The sequence below is a fragment of the Gigantopelta aegis genome, chromosome 4 (genome assembly GCF_016097555.1).
Source record: "Gigantopelta aegis isolate Gae_Host chromosome 4, Gae_host_genome, whole genome shotgun sequence".
NCBI lineage: Eukaryota > Metazoa > Mollusca > Gastropoda > Neomphalida > Peltospiridae > Gigantopelta > Gigantopelta aegis.
This window is the reverse complement of record NC_054702.1, coordinates 58,724,863-58,748,031: the sequence shown is the minus strand read 5'-3', so window position 1 is coordinate 58,748,031 and position 23,169 is coordinate 58,724,863. Positions and strand designations below refer to the sequence as shown.

The window sequence follows — 23,169 nt, the reverse complement described above, 5'->3', positions numbered from 1 at the left end:
CCCAAGGCTAGTGATATTCAATGTTGGGCTAGCAAATAACTACTATTGCCATGCCCGACGGATAGTGAAAAACAATTTGTGAAATGTTGCAGTTGAGTTGTATTTTGTAAATATGAATATCCTGACCTCACCCCAACTCCCAATGTTAGTGTTTTTAAGCTCTATCTCCCTCTTTAGGTGACATGTCTGATTATTACTATTATTTAGTAAAATTGTGTTAACTTAAAGTAAAGTAGGGCTTGTGAATTTTTGATCGTGAGTAGTAAATTTTTTAAGTCACTGATCCCATGTCTAGTGGATTTAATTATGTTTTTTAGAAGCCCTGTTGTTTTAAAAGTTTGCAAATATGTATAAGAAACTATGTTTTACTAGTCACGCTACATGATACACAAGGCGCAGACTATGAGTACTCTATTATTTGTACCCTCCTGTAAACCATCTTGTCAAAATCGGAATATACTAGTATATATGTTCCTCTTAAGCCGTTGCATAACGGCCTGAGTGTAATAACGTTCTGTTCTGTTCTGTTGACCACATGGATTTTGAGCAGCCCATTCGAATATATACCTAGGTTTATCTATCGAAACCTAAACATTTTAAAATGCAATCTGTTCACCAAATAGTAACTTCAGGTGTATACTGCATGCTCTTCGTAAAAAATCTAATGATTCTTTACATTCGGTAAAACGACGAGGTTGATGGGTAATAGCGTAATGATATTGTGCTTCATATCACATACAAGAGACAATGGTATCACATGTTGTGAAACTGCTAAATGCAGCCTTTCAGTTAACATAATATACTGCAGATATAAATATAAAAACAGAGAAGAAAAGAGAAATCTGCCATGCTAGTTTCGGATATAACACGTAACGTTCTTGTCTATCATAGTTCCACACACACACAACATGTATCATGCTAATTGTAGTAGCACATCACACATGTATTAAGTACAATTAAGTTTAACACTTTTTACGGGCTCTTCATCAACTGAGTAATTAATGTAATTCCAGCCGCATAGTTAATTACCCTACATATTCATTCATATTTACGGTTTCTGTTTTTCTCCCAAGAATACATAAAATATTGATGTAATGACGCTGTTACTTGTATATTATACAGAACATTATTTTCAGTGTTTTATATGCATGAACTGGTCACTATTATTTGCGAGGTATACATCACATCGTCAAAACTGGTGCTTAACTAACTTTCATGTATACACACACACACACACACACACACACACACACACACACATATATATATATATATATATATATATATATATATATATATATATATATATATATATATATATATATTCAGTTCAAGCTGAATCTACTGACCAAATAAAACAACACTTTATTACAACATATTATGTCAGATATCTCGCCATGGCAGATATAACGATAGTTTTAAAGGTTCTTTTTATGACCTGGTAAAATACAGTTTGATATAGTGCTACTTTCAATCTAATTAAAATTAGCTCCACTAATACATGTGGATCTAACAGCAGCCCGTTGGAGCTCATGTCCAGTTGACCTTTCATTCGACCAATCAAAATCTTACTTGCAAAATCATGCCAGTGATTTGAAAATAATTTGAAAACATTCGGGATTATGCCGAGGGTATACGAAATGATTCGGGTGAATTACGAAGTATGCCGGAAACTAATTGCAATATAAAATTCGTTTCAAGACGAGAAAAAAACGTGATGGTATAGCCATAAAATCTGTTTATACTAGTATACAATCCAGAGTTTATTACTTCACTTTTCCCCCTGCTTTTTCAATGTTGAAATAGACTAGCAAGTTCGCCTATTGCTTAAATAGTCTCGCCCGATATTTTAAGAATTTGCATGCTCCCGACTAACGCCATAACAGGCGAAGTGTAATTGGTCGATATTTAAATTGTTATTTATAGATGAAATGTCACTTGGACATGGGAGTCCACGCAATGCTGTTAGATCTACTGGTATATCCAGTAGAGCTAATTTTAATCACATTGTGCTACTTTGACAACTATATCCAGTATTATATCTCGTTCCAGCCAGTGCTCCACAACTGGTGTGGTAAAGGCCGTGATATATGCTATTCTGTCTGTGGGATGGTGCATATAAAAGATCCCTTGCTGCTCATCGAAAAGAGTAACCAGTGAAGTAACGACAGCGGGTTTCCTCTCTCTCTCTCTCTATCTATGTGGTCCTTAACCATATGTCTGACGCCATATAACCGTAAATAAAATGTGTTGAGTGCGTCGTTAAATAAAGCATTTCCTTCCTTCCAGTATTATATTGTCATGTACAAGGGTTAATCTAATGTACACAATGCACTGATGTTGTATGATTACATGATCATGACAAAACTAAAGTAATATCAAGATATTAGCAAACACGTGATAATAGCATGGATTGTTGATGTGCGATTAAAATGCTGAAAGATATGACATAATTTTACAGATGCTTGTAAAACCTCTTGAAGATGTCAACAAATCTTTGATCTTACCTCCCAATAATCCCAATTTTCTCATTCCCATGATGTAGCTCTTGGGTCGCCATAACTTAGGTCTATCAGTAGGTAGGTATTTTCAACTACCGTCTTTCTTCTTGCAGACGATCAAACAGAGATACAGCGATAGTAACCTAACCTTTAATACCTAAACCATCCAAATGTGACAATGTTATTAAAATAAATAAATTAAAACAGATGTTATACGGTAAAAGTATATTTAATCACTTATTTTTATTATTATTATTTTTTAAATATAATATTATGAACACGTAATCCGTAAATTTTAATTATGTCATCTTAGCAATGAAGGGACGCGAGGTACCTCAACCCTTTGGTTGTTATCCCCGCTAAAGCCAGTGATCCACGACTGCTATATCAATGTCTATGGTATGTGCTATCTTGTCGGACATCCGCCCAAATATTCGTAGTTTAACATAAAGTTTGAATGTTTTGTTTAACGAGATCACTAGAGCACATTAATTTATTAATCATCGGCTATTGGATGTCAAACATTTGGTAATTTTCTCATATAATTTTAGAGAGGAAACCCGCTACATTTGTGTCATTAGTACCAAGGGATCTTTTATATATACCATCCCACAGACATGATAGCACAGACCACGGCCTTTGATGTACTAGTCGTGGTGCACTGGCTGGAATGAGAAATAGCCCAATGCCACTGGTTAGTTTAAAATATTCTGGGGTCTCGTTCTTCAGTCATTCTTTTCCTTTCTTCTTTTTTTAAACATGGCGGGAACTAGCCCAGTAGTAAAGCGTTCGCCTGATGGGCTATTTCTCATCCCAGCCAGTGATCTATAACTTGAATAACAAAGACCATGGTGTGTACTACCCTGTACCCTTTAAAATATTAGCCACATAAGATATGTGAGTGTTGCGATTAACGACGATCTTTACTTTGAAAGGAAATGGTTTATTTAGTGACGCACTCAACACATTTTATTTACGGTTATTTGGCGCGGACATATGGTTAAGGACCACACAGATATTGAGGGAGAAAACCCGCTGTCGCCACTTTATGGGCTACTCTTTTCGAATAGCAGCAAGGGATCTTTTATATGCACCATCCTACAGACAGGATAGTACATACCATGGCCTTTGTTACACCAGTTGTGGAGCACTGGCTGGAAGGAGAAATAGTCCAATGGGCCCACCGACGGGAATCGATCCTAGATCAGTCGCACATCAGGTAAGCGCTGTACCACTGAGCTACCTCCCGCCCCCTTTAATTAAGAGGCTTACGACCTTGTGTTATCAGAGTCCGCAGGTAGCACTAAACCAGGTCAAAGTTCGAGGTGCACCTCTTTTAATAGAGAAGTTAAGTCCTGTGATTGGTTACAAATATGAGTGTATTGGTTGTAAAAAAAAAAAAAAAAAGTTTCCTCTGGGCTAAAAATGTATGCAATTTTATTTCATCTAGTACCACTGTGTTAAGTAGCCCTGTGCTTGGAACATGTATGGGGTAGGCCTACCTGTAAAAATAAGTAATTTGGTGCGAAACTAGGGGTGTTGTAAAAACATCTGGTTACACCGAAAACGAGCAGTGAAAGGTACCATTTTCTTTAGTTAATACTTTGGGATTGGGGTTGTAGTACTGATATTTATGGGTCATAGTTTGGTTGATATATTCCATAGTGTTTTTAAACACAAACGTTAACATGGTCGCCTATGGGATTTTATTTGGTATAGTCATACCCGCACGGCATACAGCGAACTCATTTGCGAAATATGTCAGCTCAAACTAGCCTAAAGGAAGACAAAATTGCCATAATTGGGAGGTATGCAGCCGTTAAGTAGTCTTTTGTAAAATCTGGATATGAAATAATCCTGTATCTATGGTCATGATTAACATATTATACACGTGTCCTATTTTGGCATTTCCGTGAACGCCTCCAAATCTGTTACCGTAAATTATCGCATTACTACTACTGTAACCAGCGAGTTATTTACGACTAGGTTTGGCATGTATATATATATATATATATATATATATATATATATATATAATATGCTTAATTTGACAAATAACCGATATAATTTCGTCCTGGAGTATCCATAAATATTCATTCACATAGGAAAGAAAAATAAATGGGTTTTTTTTATTGAATGCCGCACTCAACACATTTTATTTACGGTTATATGGCGTCAGACATATGGTTAAGGACAACACATATTTTGAGAGGAAACCCGGTGTCGCCACTACATGGGTAACTCTTTCCGATTAGCAGCAAGGGATCTTTTATTTGCGCTTCCCACAGGCAAGATAGCACAAACCACGGCCTTTGTTGAACCAGTTATGGATCACTGGTCGGTGCAAGTGGTTTACACCTACCCACTGAGTCTTGCGGAGCACTCACTCAGGGTTTGGAGTCGGTATCTGGATTAAAAATCCTATGCCTTGACTGGGATCCAAACCCAGTACCTACCAGCCTGTAGACCGATGGCCTAACCACGACGACACCGAGGCCGGTCATTCACATAGGCGTCCGAGATAGTCAGAAACCGGAGGCTCCAGTAATATATTACATATAATTAGCCTTTCACCAGGGGAGGGGGAGGTATTCATTCATTGATCCATCCATCCACCCATCCATTCATTCATTGATCCATCGATTCATTCATCATTCATTCATTCATTCATCGATCCATCCATTCATTCATCGATATATCATCCTTCCATCCATCCTTCCATCCATCCATCCATCCAACCATCCTTCCATTCATCCATCCATTCATTCACCCCTCCCTCCTTCCATCCACCCATCCATCCATTCATTCATCCCTCCCTCCCTCCCTCCCTCCCTCCCTCCCTCCTTCCATCCACCCACCCATCCATCCCATAAACGTTAAAACATCTATCTACCCTTACCTGTTTGTAGTGGTCTGATCGGCCGTAGTTTCGCCATGCTGTTCGCGTGCGCCGGCTACTAGGTGTCGCTCAACGACGAGCTGGACGAGCAGGTGGATTGATCACGTGACGAGATCCACACCAAGCTGGCAGCTCTCAGAGACCAGGGCTTGGTGCAGGGCTCCCTCACCCTGGAGCAGCAGGCCACACGTGTTGCAGGACAGCACGATCTACAGAAGTGTGTGCGAGATGCCATCTTCATCCAGGTATCACTGGTCAGGGCCGTAGCTAGTATAAGGTAGCTGGGGGTTAGTGGGGGTGTGGTGAGGTGGGGGTTTAAAAACAGGGAAATAAAGCTTAGCAATAGTGGTTGTGCTCTTCAGCTAGACAAAAAGGACACGTGTATGCTGAAAAGGACACGTTTTCGTATTTTTCTTGAGAGAGAGAGAGAGAGAGAGAGAGAGAGAGAGAGAGAGAGAGAGAGAGAGAGAGAGAGAGAGAGAGAGAGAGAGAGAGAGAGAGAGAGAGAGAGAGAGAGAGAGAGAGAGAGAGAGAGAGAGAGAGAAACAGACAGACAGACTGGGACCGAGAATATTGATTGGTTGGGCTCTACCGATGTGATGATCGATTATAAATATCCAAAATCGATGATCGAGGGAAATGTTAACTGTAATTGTTTGAATTCTTCTTCTAGACAGTTCGAATGATGTTACTGATGTAAATGAACTGGTGTTTGGATCAGTTTTTATGTTTACCAAAAAACAACAGACATTGAATATAGTCCATGGGCCAGATACCGAAACCCCCCCCCCCCCCCCCCCAGGGATTTTTGGAGACAAGTATTTTTAGATACCTCATTATATATGAATTTGCCTGCAGCAAAAAAGTTGGTGGATTAAAAAAATATAGCCATTTGAATGGGGGTACCGTTGCACATTTTGTGTTCCAAAAACACTATATTGAAAAATTAAATATAGTGATAAAGTTGTCATCCATATAAATATTTAACAGATATAAGGCTAAAATGAATGATATTCATCCTATACTAGATGTTAATAGTAACAAACCAAATAACAATGCAATATGTGGTATGAATAATGATATACTCATCGGCAAAAGTTAAGCAATGCCTGAAATGCATTATTTTCTATATTTACACATATTTTGAGCTGCTTGAACCTTTTACTATTAAAAAATGCACTGTATTTAATATATTGAGGCAGCATTATTCAAATATGGTGCAGTATATCTGCCTATACTATACTCAACAAAATTAATTAAGGTCCAATAGATATTTTAGCATTTTTCTTTAAATATGGGGAAAAATACAACTTCTGTTGAAAGTTGCCAGCATTGTGGCATGCTCTTGAACTTAATGACTTAAATAACAATTTTGAGGGAACATAATAACAAAAAACATTCTGAACAAATATGTAACAAATACTTACCTAATGCTCATTTCAATATTTTTCATAAGTATGTGAAATACCCAGTGTTTTTGCGTGTATAACCAGTAAAAGTTTAATGAAACAATGTATAGAAGCCATATATATGACCAAAACATGCTAAAATAATATGACAGTAACAAAGAATTATATTATAATATAACAAAGTTTACTAGCCCTTAATTAATTTTGTTGAGTATACATGTATGTGCATCAATATTATGAATATGTCCCTCTTTACTAAACACCAGTGTTAAAAATTTAAAGCATCAGTTTTGTGTACCTACCATAATTTCTTTTGCATTACATGTACATGTCATCTATCTCACAAAAGTTCATCTTATACTAGTCTGTGTTTGTAATATTTTTAGATTTGCCTTTATATTTACATTGTGCTTAACTTATGCTCAGGTGTATATAATTAGTTTCTACATCAAATATTGTCTCGGAAAGTTTTGACTTCCTTTCATATTCCTTTGCATTTTGATGCAATTAAAATATGTCTGTCATGTTCATAATTTCTGGTATTCTCCTTCTCCAGACTGCTCTGGTTCCTCCATCAGTATGTCCATCAGCGCTCATAGTATAATATCACTATTTCATCCCTAGTGTTCCTTCTAAAATTTCTCAGCCATACGACACTTTGGTTAAGGAATAGCCTGGATTGCCTGGCATGACTGATACCAAATGACAACTTGGCAATTTGTTCTCTTTATGTGCATTGTCAGAGCATTCTCAGTGAATACATACATGTAGAGTGGAGAAGGCTAATTTACACTCTACTGTAGTTCAATATTATCATCCTTGGTTTGGCAACAAACATTTCCAGATATTTCTCAAGTCATGATGTCTTTGTATGTTATTCGCACCTGCACTCCCATAGAGAAGGTATATGAAATTATCTGCTTCTTAAATATATGAACATCAATTTTTGCTGAACTTCATGAGCTACAACATTTAAAGGAAGTCTTGGTGTTGCTTGAGAATATTCAAAACCTCCAGTTTTCCATTCTGCATAAAAGCACTGTTGGTATCATAGCCAGTAATGGCAAGCACAGCTGGAATTGCTAGTTGGTGTCTTCCCTGCATCCTTAATGATGCTGTGCACATCTATAAGATGCCTCTTGTTGCCAAGTTGAGTGTATAAAATGTTTCGTATCTGGGATGGTGAACTGGCAGCAATGTTCAGACATTGAAGTATAATCTTTGTTTCTACATCTTCTTGTATACTTTACAACACCCCCAGACATGCTTTGCATTTGAAACATGTACTTTGTCTCACAAATAGAACCCTCTTCCCAAGAAGCTGAGGGCAGAGTTTTCTTTTTTTCATTTAAAAGGTCTTCCAGTCTCTTAAGACCTTTGTAGGGATTTCTTGATCAAGTGTGGCTTGGAAGAACCCCTTTCACATGAGAAATTTAGTGCCAAACCACAAATGCTGCTATTATGCTACTGTGGATTAGTTGCAAACCTTCCATCCAGTAGATATTCCCTGAAAATATTCTGTACCAATAGAGCAAATTGGAAGAGAGCAAATTGCTATGGTCTCATATTAGTCATATCACAAAGTCTAGGGTATTCCTCAACCACATAGAAATGGCTGAGAAATGTCCAAAGAAATACTGAAGCTGAATTGGATGGTTTGTGATCTGATAATGCAAGAGCTGTTGACATATTGAGGGAGGAACAAGAGCAAAGGCCCAGAAGAATTTTTTTTTTACAGACATTGTGAACATAATAGACATTATATTTGAGTCAGATGATAAGAGTATAGTGGACCCTCGGTCTAATAGGTTAATATGACAACAGGTCCATAGTCCAAATAATTTATCAAACTTTCTTAAGTTGATATAATTTTTAAACCGATGTTATAATAAAAAAGTTGATTGGCTGGTGCACTCCGATTATCAACGATGATAAAACACTAGTTATATTTATGTATGCTTCGCCTTGTGGGGCGGGATGTAGACCAGTGGTAAAGCGTTTGCTTGATGCGCGGTCGATCTAGGATCGATCTCCGTCGGTGGACCCGTTGGGCTATTTCTCGATCCCTTGCTGCTAATCGAAAAGAGTAGCCCACAAAGTGGCGACAGCGGGTTTCCTCTCTTAATATCTGTGTAGTCCTTAACAATATGTCAGACGCCATATAACCGTAAATAAAATGTGTTGGGTGCGTAGTTAAATAATACATTCCCTTCCCTTACTTCGCCTGTCTGTTTCAAATTGATACGTTTGTTGTTTATTACCAGGAGTGTGTACCCGAAAACCTGGAACTGAAGAAGAGTGTCTGGAAGAAGATCGATTCCCTGGATATAAAGGATGACGTCATCTTATCGAGTGCTACCAGTGCAATACTCCCGTCTAAGGTAAGTGAAGAACTCACACACAGATCGCGGTTTGTCGTCAATCATCCGGTGAGATTCTACAAAAACAACTTCTTGTACTCTGGCTGTAATCAAATTATTTCCGCTAGCACAAAATCAGTAACCTATAGGGGCGAAGCCAATCATATGCAGGAAGTAACACACGTGCGTTTCATCGAAAATTAGCTAACAACGATGTCATAAAAAAAACAAGTAAAATCCAGCAGTCTTTAAATATGCGTGGTGAGGCCAAATTAATTGCACTCACAGCAATGGATAACTGAATTTGATATGCAAGAAGCGAGCCACTGAAAATTAGCGTCAGTAAACACTTATTTTTAGAAGGTATATCGTCAATACCCCCCTTTCCCCTTCTCCCCATTCTTCACCCCATCCCTCTCCCTCTCTTTTCCCTTTATTGAACCTCGTGTTTCACATGCGAATCACACATGTTGGCCATACTACGCGCCTGTGTTTTGTAATCCGTAACAATTGGTAACGAGAGTGGCTGGTCGATACTCTTTGAGGCTTGAACTTCAGAAAAAAAGACATAATAGATTTGTCATTAGGTTGCAGTTAAAACTAACACTGATTTTGGAATTTAGAGTTACAGATGACATGATTTGGAAGCATTATTACCGGTTCACTTTTCTAACGATGATTTTCTAAAGATGCACAGAGATGACAAAGTAATCTGCTGTACCATTGACCTGAGATTCTTGATTGACGTTTTCGCGTGATTAATTTTTTATATACATGTATACAATATTCTAACACATCTTAAACGGATCCCTTTTTGTTTTAATTGCTTATTCTCGACTCTACTTTTTACTTTATGTCGTTCTCGAGAAGGATACGATTAAGATGCATTATGTTTTACGGCTATGACGTCCACCTTGTGATTGCGATTAGAGTTATGACAAATTTGATTACTATACTGACGTAATAATGACATTCTACAAAAAACCAACTTCTTGCACTGTGTCTGTAATCAAATTATTTCCGCTGTAACAAAATCAGTAACCTTCATGCGCCAATCATCCGCACGTGCGTTTCATTGAACATTAGCAAACAACAATGTCATAAAACAAGTAAACTCCAGCTCTCACAACAATGGATAATTGAATTTGATATGCATGAAGTGAACCACTGAAAATTAGCGTCAGTAAACACTTATTTTTAGAAGGTATATCGTCTGCTCCCTTTATTGAACCTCGTGGTAACGAGAGTGGCTGGTCGATACTCTTTGAGGTTTGAACTTGAGAATAAAATAAATAAACTTAATAAATTTGTCATTAGATTGCAATTAAAACTTGCACTGATTTTGGAATTTAGAGTTACAGATGGCATCATTTGGAAACATTATTACTGATTGGTGTTTTCTAACGATAGCAAAGGAATCTGCTATACCATTGATCTGAGATTCTTGCATGGCGTTTTCGCGTGATTAATTGTTTTATATACATATATACAATAATCTAACACATCGTAAACGGATCCTCTTTGTTTTAATGGCTTATTCTCGACTCTACTCTTTCCTTAATGTCGTTCTCGAGAAGGACACGGATTAAGATGCACTATGTTGGACGGCTATGGCGTGTATCCTATGATTGCGATTTGAATTATGACAAATTTGATTACTATTTTGACATAATAATGACATTTTTGTCAAACTAAACAGACAAATTTGCAACACTTAAAGGACGCAACTGGTAATTTGCTGTTTACAAAGTACAGGCTATGATTCATGGACTCGGTCTAGGTCTTAATGCATAGGTAAAAGAATATCTCTTGGTCACGTTCAGATTCACGTGTGCATGTCAAGGACACAATTAACATTTAACATCTCAATATTTGGTTCTTAACCTTTTTTTAGAAAAAACATACCACATGAAGCATACCTCCAGCATTCTAAAAAAACCCCAAAAAAAAACCCACATGTGGTAAAAAGAAATTTATGACAGAGGACTGTCAGCTCTGCATTTTAGTGTACGCAATATTTGTATGCAATATGAAGTACTAGCTGTTTTCAACAGTCGTTCTACATTTCGTTTGTCAGACCAATCCCCCGTTCTACTGTCCTGTGTTGGAGATCATACCAGCCCCGTGGACAGACCCGGATGTAGTTGTAAAATTCAAAATCTTTTATGCAGGAACTGGGTCAGGATCCGGTGATACTGAACAAAGAAATTAATGGATTCGTCATGAACCGGATTCAGATGGCCATTTTGGGGGAGTGTTACAGACTCGTAGAGGTGAGCTCGTCTATTTATTTAAGGGACAGACCCTTAACACTAAGTTTAGTTTATCTACAAACCTGTAACACATTTGGATAAAGTTAGAATTGAGTGAAACATGAGTCTGTGACTTTGAAATTGTGAAATACCCTCTAAAAATAGACTAAAACTCGACTCCATAACCGTTACTTCTCAGACGCACGTGCGTTTTCAAAAATACGAGAAATGAATTTTGTGATATTAAAAGCACCATGATGACCAAACATACTTCGAATGTACGGAAATTCATAATCTAAACTATAAAATCTATGTAAAGTATGATTTCACTTATCAAAAACGGCTATAATAGTAAAAAAATATGCATTAGTGTTTAAAAACTAGGGTATGTCTCTTTTACAGGAAGGGAAAGGTTTATACGATGATAACTTGGTATATATTTTTATTTACTAACTGTTATATATTACATAATAGCATAAACATCAGGCACGGCGGATCAAAAATATTATTGATAGTAAATCTTAAGGTAGAGATGATTTTACTTGTAGAATGCAGGAAATTGCATTTCAGGACATCTAAAGTACTGTCGGAAATAGAATTAAAATGATATTTGTCGAGCATTTCTTACATATTAAACAGACAAGTAAATATTTTGTAAATATCTATTTAATGATAGTCTACCTAATTTAGCATTTACTTGTTTTGGCTCTCATTGATGTACAAGGTGGTGCTTGCTCTTGAAATTAAAAGAAATATATCAGTAAACAGGTGATTTGTGCACTTTATTGGAACAGACTGTCACGGGGATCCTATAATACCCGTAACTGAATAAAACACGATTATCCAAATATCTCTTCTAACTGTATATCTATTAGATCTCTCTGTATCGGGCAGTCTAATACCCGAGTGGCTCGGCTCTAGGTATGATCAGAGATAAGATCTTATATAAAAACATATATGTAGCACGTTTAGTTCACTAGAAAACACAACAAAACACAATACCCTTTGGAATCTGTATTAACACTACGCTGACAAATGTACTTGCCGCAGTAGTTAATTAACAACAACAATATAATAACAACCCAGAACTAATCACTTAATTAGTAAATCACTAGGTGTCTAGTTTACACAATATTCTAATCACTTCACCGTGATACAATCCGCACGCGTGTGATAATTGAGAAACGCTGCCAGGGGAACTTAATTAATAAAGGAATTACAACTCTATTCCTAACTGGTTAATTTTTAATTAACCCTTAACTACTCATTCAGTAACCTTGTAATACAGAATTAATACTGGTACATATCACAATAAAGACAATAACCTACAGTTTACCTAGGTCCTCTAGGATGACCGGTTAAGCTTTATCTTTTTAGAACAGTGAAGCCTACAATTTACTTCGTCAGATACCCGGAGACACTGTCTAAATAATATTGGCATAATACAGTATTAAAATATTTAAAGTTACATCAATAACATCAAGGTTATACAACAGAGCAGAAAAATATATTTACCACGTCAGAACTGAACTTATATAGATCGTTCAGTGGACGACGTCCGTTCCCCTGGATACTTCCAATGTTTCTCCCCGATATATCGACAATGACGATGATAAAGAGATGTACGTGCACATTCAGAGCAAGCTGTTGTAGCACACGCCTATCCTGGTCACAGGGACCGGCCTTGGCCGGTTCCCTCTGTCCAGGACAGGAAAGGGTTGGGGGAGGGTTGTAGAGAGGGAACGCCTGCACTGGCAAGTGCAAGGGAGCACCAGCAGTCCAATGTTGGTGACAGGCTATAGTATTTGGTGCTATGGAATTTTGAAAGTCCCATAGGATTATGTCAAAGAGGAAGAGGTGCGCGTTTTACATGAAGGAAATTTGTCGCAATTTTGATGGTCGTTCTAATTGAAATAGTCCGATATATCTAAAATCCTATCTATTTATTCAAAATCTCAGAGACAGCGAACAACGCGGTACTTCACCTATCATGTGATAGTTCCACAACTCCCAGAGACGGTATATTCTCTTAGATGGCCAGACTTACTGTCGCCTAGTTCGCCAGAAACCACGGTCATAAACCGCACTACCGGAGTTATTACGTAACTACTGTCCACATGGCCTCCACATCTGGTCTAAGTGTGTATTAGGGGGTACGGTCGCGCGGAGGTATTAGGTAACCAAGCTGCACACGGCCCTCTAAAACAATTAACATCGCCACAGGCGAAAAGATAAGAGTATATTCCGTCACACAGACTAAAAGAAATTTTGGTCAATATGTGAGGGACCGTTTCTGATGACCGTTTACCCATACCCTACTCCAAAACAAAATATTTGTAGACATTTATAAGTAATTTTTGAGCAAAATTGAGTTTGTGACCTATTACACCGGTATTAAAGGTGCTATTTCAAAGTTGCATAATGACAGCTATTGCATATCATGTTTTTATTAAATTTAGCTTTTTTAACATTCAAAGACTACACGTTTAACTATATGCCCAGTAGAAAATACATGTTTATTGGAGAATCTTTATCACAAACAGATGCTCATGCACATATAACTAATATAGCACCTTTAAGTGGTTGCAAGATTGTGTAAATTTCTAATGTACTTATATTGAATTTATATTCACTAAATATGCTGGTCATAATTAATAATTTATGCTGCAATTTAAAATAATCAGTTAACTTGCAGTTTTAAATTAAAAGTTTGTTTAAGGATAAATGAAATTGACAAATATCATCAAAATGTGTTATAGTCTGTTCCAATAAAGGTCACAAATCTATTTCAATTTCAAGAGTAAACACCATCTTGTACATCAATGAGAGCCCAAACAAGTAAATGCTAAATTAGGTAGAGTATCATTAAATAGGTATTTACAAAATATCTACTTGTCAGGTTAATATGAAAGAAATAATTGACGAAAATCATTTTTATTCTATTTCGACACTACTTAGTTTAAACTTTTTACGGAGAAGCGTACCCCTCGAAACCCCTAGAAACTTTGCGTTACTCCCTCTATCCCAGTCACCTCTCCCCCCCCCCCCCCCTCCCCCATTTCTACTTCATTCCGCCGTACCTGAACATGTACTTGGTCTACGGAATGAAGTAAAAACCAGCTGTCGGCAATTACAGGAAGCAGTGTATCAAATTAAACAGCATCTGACAGAGTCGAAGTTCCAAGTGCACTTAACTTTTAATAGCACAGTTCAGTTCATGATGATGAATGAATGAATGAATGAATGTTTAACGACACCCCAGCATGAAAACTACATCGGCTATTGGGTGTCAAACTATGGTAAAATGCAACAACAGTTTCATGATGATGATGATGATAACTAGTTTAACGTGCCCATATACCACTAGAGTTTCGAACACGCCCATCCCGAGTCCGACCTCCGATAAGATCTCAAATTTTTGGCCCGAATTTGTGGATTTGTCCCAGCTCGGGGGGTGGTGGGGGACTGCCCATGTACTCAATGATATATGTTTAAGGAGATAACAATACAGCTTGTTTCAGGAAATTATATAAACATCTTTCTAAGATTGTGAAACAACTAAGCAGGCGCGTGTGCAAAATGTTCGAGGTGTGAAATGTTAATTTAAGTTCGAGGTGCACAGCTTTTGATAGAGAAGTTAACACCACAAGTCGTGATTGGTTATAAATGTGAGTGTGTTGGTTGTAAAAAAAATTAGTTTCATCTGGGCTCAAAATGTATGCAATTTTATTTGATCTAGTACCACTGTGGCAAGTAGCCTTGTGCTTGGAACATATATGGGGTACCTGTATAAAACAAAAGTACTCAAATTTAGTGCGAAACTAGGGGTGTTGTAGAATCATCTGTTTATACTGAAAATGAGCCATGAAAGGTACCATTTTCGCTTTGAGGTAGGGGTTTTAGTACTGATATTTATAGGTTATAGTTTGGTTGATATATTGCGTATAGTGTTTTTAAGCACAAACGTTAACATGGTCGCCTATGAGATTTTATTTCGTATAGTCCAACCTGTACAGGAGGGAGGGATAGTTGTGGCGCGTGAAGTTTTTAAGCGGGTCGGGTCATGCTTCTACGCAAAATACTTTTTATTTAAATGAAATGTTTCTTGGACCAGGGGGTTCGACCCCCAACCTCACACACACACATACGTTCCCCAGCACACGCGCATGACAAGACTCGTTAAATGATAGTCTATACAGTGCATTTTTATAAACTTTTAGCCGCAAGATATATTGTGTTGATGATATTTTAGAAAATGGAATAAAATTTATTATTGACAAGGAAGGAAGGAAATGTTTTAGTTAACGACTCTCTCGACACATTTTATTTACGGTTACATGGCGCCGGATATATGGTTATGGACCACATATACTGAGAGAGGAAATCCATTGTCGCCACTTCATGGGCTACTCTTCGATTAGCAGCAAGGGATCTTTTATATGCACCATCCCACAGACAGGATAGTACATACCACAGCCTCTGTTACACCAGTCGTGGAGCACTGGCTGGAACGAGAAATAGCCCAATGCGCCCACCGACGGGAATCGATCGCGCAACAGGCGAGCGCTGTACCACGAGCTACGTTCCGCCCCCTTTAATCAGGAGACTTACGACCTTGTGTTATCCCGAGTCCTCACGGATACAGCGAACTCATTTGTGCAACATGTCAGCTCAAACCAGCCTAAAGGAAGACAAAATTGCCATAATTGGGAGGTATGGACCCGTTAAGTAGTCTTCTGTAAAATCTGGATGTGAAATTATACTGTATCTATGGTCATGATTAACATGTAAAACACACACATTATTACGACATTTCCGTGAACGCCTCCAAATTTGTTACCGTAAATTATCGCATTACTGCCACTGTCGCCAGCGAGCTATATTTTGCAACGAATAGCTCTGGCCTAATTCACAAAGTTGTCTTGGGTTCTGCTAGACAACTAAGCATCCTCTGTGCTAGTCTTTGAGCATTGCACTGCGAGATCGCAATGTTGAGAGAGTTTAGTGAATTAGGCCCCATAGTTTGACAAATAACCGATATAATTTTCGTCCTGGAGTATCGTTAAATATTCATTCACATAGGCGACGGAGGTTGCCAGAATCCGGAGGCTCCAGTAATATACTGCATTTAATTAGCCTTTCAACGGGGGAGGGGGAGGTATTATTTTCGTATCCCAGTGGTAAAGCGAATCAAGCGAGCGCTGCATATAAAAGATCCCTTGCTACTACTCGAAAAACATGTTGCGGGTTTCAGTTCTAACACTGTATGTCTGAATTAGTAAATGTTTGACATCCAAATCAGATGATTAATAAATCAATATGCTCAAGTGGTGTCGATAAACAAAACAAACTTTAACTTTAAGGTATTATTTTCCGACTTGAGGGGCCGATGCCTCTCTACCCCATCCATCCAGCCAGCCAGCCAACCTTCCATCAAACCATCCATTCATTTATTCATTCATTCATTCATTCATTCATTCATTCATTCATCCATCCATCTATTCATCCATCCATCCATCCTTCCATCCTTCCACCCGTCCGTCCATCCATCCATCCATCCATCCATTAATCCATCCATCCATCTATTCATTCATCGATCCATCCATCCATTCATCCATCCATGCATGCATGCATGCATGCATGCATCCATCCATCCATCCATCCATCCACCCATGCATCCATCCATCCATGCATGCATGCATCCATCCATCTATGCATCCCATAAAACATCTGTCTACCCTTTACCTGTTTGTAGTGGTTTGATCGGCAGTAGTTTCGCCATGCTGTTCGCGTGCGCCGGCTACCAGGTGTCGCTGTACGATGAGCTGGACGAGCAGGTGGATCGAGCACGTGACGAGATCCACGCCAAGCTGGCGGCTCTCCGAGACCAGGGCTTGGCGCGGGGCTCCCTCACCCTGGAGCAGCAGGCCGCACGTGTTGCAGGGCAGCACGATCTACAGGAGTGTGTGCGAGATGCCATCTTCATCCAGGTATCACTGGTCAGGGCCGTAGCTAGTCTAAGGTAGCTGGGGGTGAGTGGGGGTGGGGTAAAAACAGAGAAATAAAGCTTAGTAATAGTGGTAGGGCTCTTCGGTTAGACAAAAAGGACGTGTGTATACTGAAAAGGAAACGTTTTCGTATATTTTTTTTTGGACGCAACTAGAGAGAGAGAGAGAGAGAGAGAGAGAGAGAGAGAGAGAGAGAGAGAGAGAGAGAGAGAGAGAGAGAGAGAGAGAGAGAGAGAGAGAGAGAGAGAGAGGGAGGGAGGGAGGGAGGGAGAGGGAGGCAGAGGGGAGAGAGAGAGAGAGAGACACACACATATGTTCCAATGATCGATTATAATCGAAAATTGATCGGTTGGGCTCCACCGATGTGATGATTAATTATAAATATTCAAAATCGATGATCGAGGGAAATGTTAACTGTAATTGCTCCTACAGTTTGAATTCTTCTTCTAGACAGTGTGAATAATGTAAGTGTTTGGATCAGTTTTTATGTTTACAGAAAACACATTGAAGAGGTGAATATGACAATAGGTGCATAGTCCAAATAATTCATCAATCTTTCTTAAGTTGACATAATTTTTAAACCGATTTTATAATAAAAGGTTGATTGGTTGGTGCACTCCGATTATGAACGATGCTAAAACTGAAACCGATTCCCAACACTAGTCTTCTTCTTTTCGTTCGCTTGTTGACTACACGTCGAGGCCAGCAGTGACTATGAACGATACTGTTCTCTGTAGATCACTTCCTCACCACTAGTTTCAAATTAGTACGTTTGTTTTTTTATTACCAGGAGTGTGTACCCGAAAACCTGGAAATGAAGAAGAGTGTATGGAAGAAGATCGATTCCCTGGATATAAAGGATGACGTCATCTTATCGAGTTCTGCCAGTGCAATAGTCCCGTCTAAGATAAGTGAAGAACTCGCTCACAGATCGCGGTTTGTCGTCAGTCATCCGGTGAGATTCTACAAAAAACAACTTCTTGCACTCTGGCTGTAATCAAATTATTTCCGCTGGCACAAAATCAGTAACCTATTGGGGCGAAGCCAATCATACACAGGAAGTAACACACGTGCGTTTCATCGACAATTAGCTAACAACGATGTCATGAATCAAGTAAAATCCAGCAGTCTTTAAATATGCGTGGTGAGGCCAAATTAATTGCACTCACAGCAATGGATAACTGAATTTGATATGCAAGAAGCGAGCCACTGAAAATTAGCGTCAGTAAACACTTATTTTTAGAAGGTATATCGTCAATACCCCCCTTTCCCCTTCTCCCCATTCTTCACCCCCTCCCTCTCCCTCTCTTCTCCCTTTATTGAACCTCGTGTTTCACATGCGAATCACACATGTTGGCCATACTACGCGCCTGTGTTTTGTAATCCGTAACAATTGGTAACGAGAGTGGCTGGTCGATACTCTTTATGGCTTGAACTTGAAAAAAAAAGACATAATAGATTTGTCATTAGGTTGCAGTTAAAACTAGCACTGATTTTGGAATTTAGAGTTACAGATGACATGATTTGGAAGCATTATTACCGGTTCACTTTTCTAACGATGATTTTCTAAAGATGCACAGAGATGACAAAGTAATCTGCTGTACCATTGATTTGAGATTCTTGATTGACGTTTTCGCGTGATTAATTTTTTATATACATGTATACAATATTCTAACACATCTTAAACGGATCCCTTTTTGTTTTAATTGCTTATTCTCGACTCTACTTTTTACTTTATGTCGTTCTCGAGAAGGATACGATTAAGATGCATTATGTTTTACGGCTATGACGTCCACCTTGTGATTGCGATTAGAGTTATGACAAATTTGATTACTATATTGACGTAATAATGACATTTTTGCCAAACTAAACAGACAAATGTGCAATAATTAAAGGACACAACTGGTATTTTGCTGTTGAAAAAATACAAGGTATGATTCATGGAATCTGTCTAGGTCTCAGAACATAGGTAAAAGAATATCGCTTGGTCACATACAGATTCACATGTGCATGTCAAGGACACAATTAAAACTTAACATCTCAATGTTTGACTGTTAACTTTGTTTAGAAACAAATATACCACATGAAGTTCTTTGCCTTCAGCATTCTAGAACAAAATATTTAGTAATTTATATATTTTTCAATGAGAGAGGACTGTCAGCTTTGCATTTTCGTGTACCTAATAGTGATATGCAATATGAAGTATTAGCTGTTTTTAACAGTCGTTCTACATTTCGTTTGTCAGACCAATCCCCCGTTCTACTGCCCTCTGTTGGAGATCATACCAGCCCCGTGGACAGACCCGGGTGTGGTAGTAAAGACAAAATCCTTGATGCAGGAACTGGGTCAGGATCCGGTGATACTGAACAAAGAAATTAATGGATTTGTCTTGAACCGGATTCAGTACGCCATTTTTGGGGAGTGTTACAGACTCGTAGAGGTGAGCTGGTCTGTTTGTTTACAGGAAGGGAAATGTTTATCCGATGATAACTTGGTATATACTTTTATTTACTAACTGTTATATATTGCATAATAGCATAAACATCAGGCACGGCGGATCAAAAATATTATTGGTAGTAAATTGTAGAATGCAGGGAATTGCATTTCAGGACATCTAGTTTTAAAAATTTTACGAAGAAGCGTACCTCCCGAAAACCCAAGAAACTTTGCGTTGCTCTCTCTATCTTAGTCACACACACACCCCTCCCCCATTTCTACTTCCTTCGGCCGTACCTGAACATGTACTTGGTCTACGGAATGAAGAAAAAACCAGCTGTCGGCAATTACATGAAGCAGCGTATCAAATTAAACAGCATCTGACAGAATCGAAGTTCCAAGTGCACTTAACTTTTAATAGCACAGTTCAGTTCATGATGATGAATGAATGAATGAATGTTTAACGACACCCCAGCATGAAAACTACATCGGCTATTGGGTGTCAAACTATGGTAAAATGCAAAGTTCAAAGTGCACTTAACTTTTAACAGCACAGATCAGTTCAGTTCAATTCTATTATATTCAGTTTAATTCAATTCAATTCTTTATCACCGTAAGCACAATAGCTTGTTTGTATAAGCAATATATATAGTATATGGGGCGGGACGTAGCCCAGTGGTAAAGCGCTCGCTCGATGCGCGGTCGGTCTGGGATCGATCCCCGTCGGTGGGCCCATTGGGTTATTTCTCGTTCCACCCAGTGCATCACTACTGGTATATCAAAGGCCGTAGTATTTACTACCCTGTCTGTGGGATGGTGCATATTAAAAAAAAACTTGTGCTAATCGAAAAGAGTAGCCTATGAAGTGGCGACAGCGGGTTTCCTCTCTCAATATCTGTGTGGTTTTTAACCATATGTCTGACGCCATATAACCGTAAATAAAATGCGTTGAGTGCGTCGTTAAATAAAACTTTTCTTTGTCTTTTTTTTTTTCTTATATATAGTATATGGTATAATTGATAGAATAGATAGAATAGATGTTTAACGACACCCCAGCACGAAACAAACATCGGCTATTGGGTGTCAAACTATGGTAAATGCAAACAGAAAGTGACGATCAACATCAATATAAAACTTCAAAATATGAATGGGTAGTGAAGAATATAAATTTAAAAAAGCATGATAATATTAATTATTCAATTACAAAAGTTATGTACTTTAACCAAATAATTGCCCAGATGATAAAACATTTTTTTTAAATATTTGAACAGCTGAGCAACTGTTAATATTACCATTCCTACTACTCGTGACAATATCAGTTGTTATAAAATATTGTTTCATCTGGACAGTAATAGTACATTCCTGTGAAACGCTGCGTATAGCAGGTTTAGTCAGTCACATAATTATGGAATTTGATTTGGTCGTATATATAGATAGTTATTTTTCGGCTAACCGAGAGGATTTCCATCAGTTTTACACAAGCGATAGAAGAGAAAATAAGATAAACAGTTTTAAAATCACAAAAATGTACTCCGGTTCAAAATAGTTATGGCCAAATTTACAAAACCTGTTTTAGATTTACACGCGTGTATTTACAATGCTTAAAGACTTGCGTTTAATAAAAACAGGTTTCATAAATTTGGCCCTTATTGCCTTCATCACTACAGTTAATTTCTGTTTATTTATTTTGTTGTTTTCAGGATGGTATTATCAGTGTGCAGGACTGCGACAAAGTGATGTCATCAGGACTTGGGACTCGCTATGCTTTTATGGGACCTTTTGAAACGGGTTATTTGAATGCTGAAGGTATATCTCAAACTGTTATGAAGAGGGGATGTGTTACTGGGTACAATGCATGTTTGTAACTAAAATACGGCAATGGCATATTTTTATTTAAAAAAAGAGGTATCTATTTTTTATTCACTGTCATTTGTCCTCTACATGAGCTTGTTGTGTGTGTCCGTATTTCAGTGAGTGAGTGAGTGAGTGAGTGAGTGAGTCCAGGTCCAGGTGACTAGTTTAACGTGCTCATATACCACTAGGGTTTCGAACACGCCCATCAAGAGCCTACGATAAGATCGGGGACCTGACTCGGGACTCTGAGTGAGTGGTTGACTGAGTGATGGGCTGAGTGTGTGACTGACTGAGTGAGTGAGATAGCAAAAAAGAGTGCACGTGTATGAACAACAAATAGATATGTTTGTCCTGTTTGATCATACTTCGAAGTTTGTACGTTTTTTTTGTAAAAGTTCTTGAGTTAGTTGCATGCCTGGTTTCGTTGGGTTGGGTTGGGGTGTTGGTGGTCTATTGTTTTTCGCTGGGTTTTTTGTTGTTTGTTTTTGTTGTTTCTTTTCCCTGGCATAATGTCTCCAAAAAGGAAACCTCTATTACAATATTGGAATATAAAACTCGAACTATCAAAGCTGACTAAATAGAATGCAATTTATAAGTATTACTTAGCTAAATAAGAAACATTTTTAAACCATTAGATTCACTTCAGTTAATAACAGTAATATAGTAAACTGATTTGTTATTTTAGGGTTCGAAAGCTATTGCGACCGGTATAGAGATATGATATACAAACTGCAGACGGAATTGGGAAGCCCCAGACTAATGGGCGGGGATACAATGAGAAGAATACACGAAGACGTCGGCAACATGTTCGGATCGGTCGAAAACATCGGTCAGCGCAGACAGTGGAGAGATGATCGGTTAGCTGCCTTGGCCAAGTTGAAAAAAGACGCCGACAAGCAAAACTGACTTATAACAACTTAATTACCTCGATCTTTGAATAAATATTGAGTTAATTAATGGTGAAAAGGTTTCAGGCAAACCAATTTTTTTCCGAATATCTCCATTTTTTGGCCCGAATTTGAGAATTTGTCCCAGCTCGGGGGTGGGGTGAGGGTAGGGGCGACTGCCCATGTACTCAATGATATATGTTTAAGGAGATAACAATACAGCTTGTTTCAAGAAATTATATAAACATCTTTCTAAGATTTTGAAACTAAGCAGGCGCGTGTGCAGACTGATGTACTGGAGGGAGGGATAGTTGTGGCGCGTGAAGTTTTTAAGCGGGTCGGGTCATGCTTCTACGCAAAATACTTTTTATTTAAATGAAATGTTTCTTGGACCAGGGGGTTCGATCCCCAACCTCACACACACACACACCTTCCCCAGCACACGCGCATGACAAGACTCGTTAAATGATAGTCTATATATAGTGCATTTTTCTAAACGTTTAGCCATGAGCTGTATTGTGTTGATATTTTAAAAAATGGAATAAAATTGATTATATTCTCAA

At 38.2% G+C, this 23,169-nt stretch overlaps 3 protein-coding genes across 5 annotated transcripts in view; 2 read left to right on the top strand and 1 right to left on the bottom strand.

Annotated features, from left to right (window-relative positions):
• Positions 1–5,484, bottom strand: part of LOC121370830 (lambda-crystallin homolog) — a 16,999-nt gene extending 11,515 nt beyond the window's left edge. Inside the window, exon 1 of one of the 2 annotated variants that reach the window (XM_041496331.1) lies at positions 5,401–5,484. Coding sequence is in view for 1 of the 2 variants with exons in the window: in XM_041496330.1 (XP_041352264.1) it covers positions 2,508–2,560 (53 nt within the window). In the remaining variant the exon portion in view is untranslated. Of the gene's footprint in view, positions 1–2,507; positions 2,599–5,400 lie in introns of those variants that run through there. The other variant, XM_041496330.1, reaches the window with a different exon arrangement.
• On the top strand, positions 3,985–13,982 carry LOC121369915 (lambda-crystallin homolog). Its single transcript, XM_041494995.1, has 5 exons — positions 3,985–3,993; positions 5,526–5,645; positions 9,074–9,190; positions 11,341–11,442; positions 13,965–13,982. The coding sequence occupies exons 1-5, from the start codon at positions 3,985–3,987 to the stop codon at positions 13,980–13,982; spliced, it is 366 nt and encodes a 121-aa protein (XP_041350929.1).
• Positions 5,511–23,169, top strand: LOC121370832 (lambda-crystallin homolog). 2 transcript variants are annotated; one of them, XM_041496333.1, is made up of 8 exons: positions 5,511–5,645; positions 9,074–9,190; positions 11,341–11,442; positions 17,177–17,411; positions 18,220–18,384; positions 19,675–19,869; positions 21,566–21,671; positions 22,405–23,169. In XM_041496333.1, exons 4-8 carry the CDS (start codon positions 17,202–17,204, stop codon positions 22,623–22,625), a joined length of 897 nt encoding a protein of 298 aa, XP_041352267.1. In that variant the 5' UTR covers positions 5,511–5,645; positions 9,074–9,190; positions 11,341–11,442; positions 17,177–17,201; the 3' UTR covers positions 22,626–23,169. The 2 variants fall into 2 exon arrangements, with proteins under 2 accessions (XP_041352267.1, XP_041352266.1); XM_041496332.1 differs by lacking the exons at positions 5,511–5,645; positions 9,074–9,190; positions 11,341–11,442 and adding an exon at positions 16,010–16,134.

Bases quoted from the DNA above. Each gene is read 5' to 3' on its own strand.
- LOC121370832 (XM_041496332.1), top strand. From the start codon at position 16,085: ATGTCAGCTCAAACCAGCCTAAAGGAAGACAAAATTGCCATAATTGGG. The intron at 16,135-17,176 runs GTATGGACCCGT...ACCTGTTTGTAG, and splicing joins AAAATTGCCATAATTGGGAG to TGGTTTGATCGGCAGTAGTT. The intron at 18,385-19,674 runs GTGAGATTCTAC...TTCGTTTGTCAG, and splicing joins GGTTTGTCGTCAGTCATCCG to ACCAATCCCCCGTTCTACTG.
- LOC121369915 (XM_041494995.1), top strand. The intron at 5,646-9,073 runs GTATCACTGGTC...GTTTATTACCAG, and splicing joins GAGATGCCATCTTCATCCAG to GAGTGTGTACCCGAAAACCT. The intron at 9,191-11,340 runs GTAAGTGAAGAA...TCTTTTATGCAG, and splicing joins GTGCAATACTCCCGTCTAAG to GAACTGGGTCAGGATCCGGT.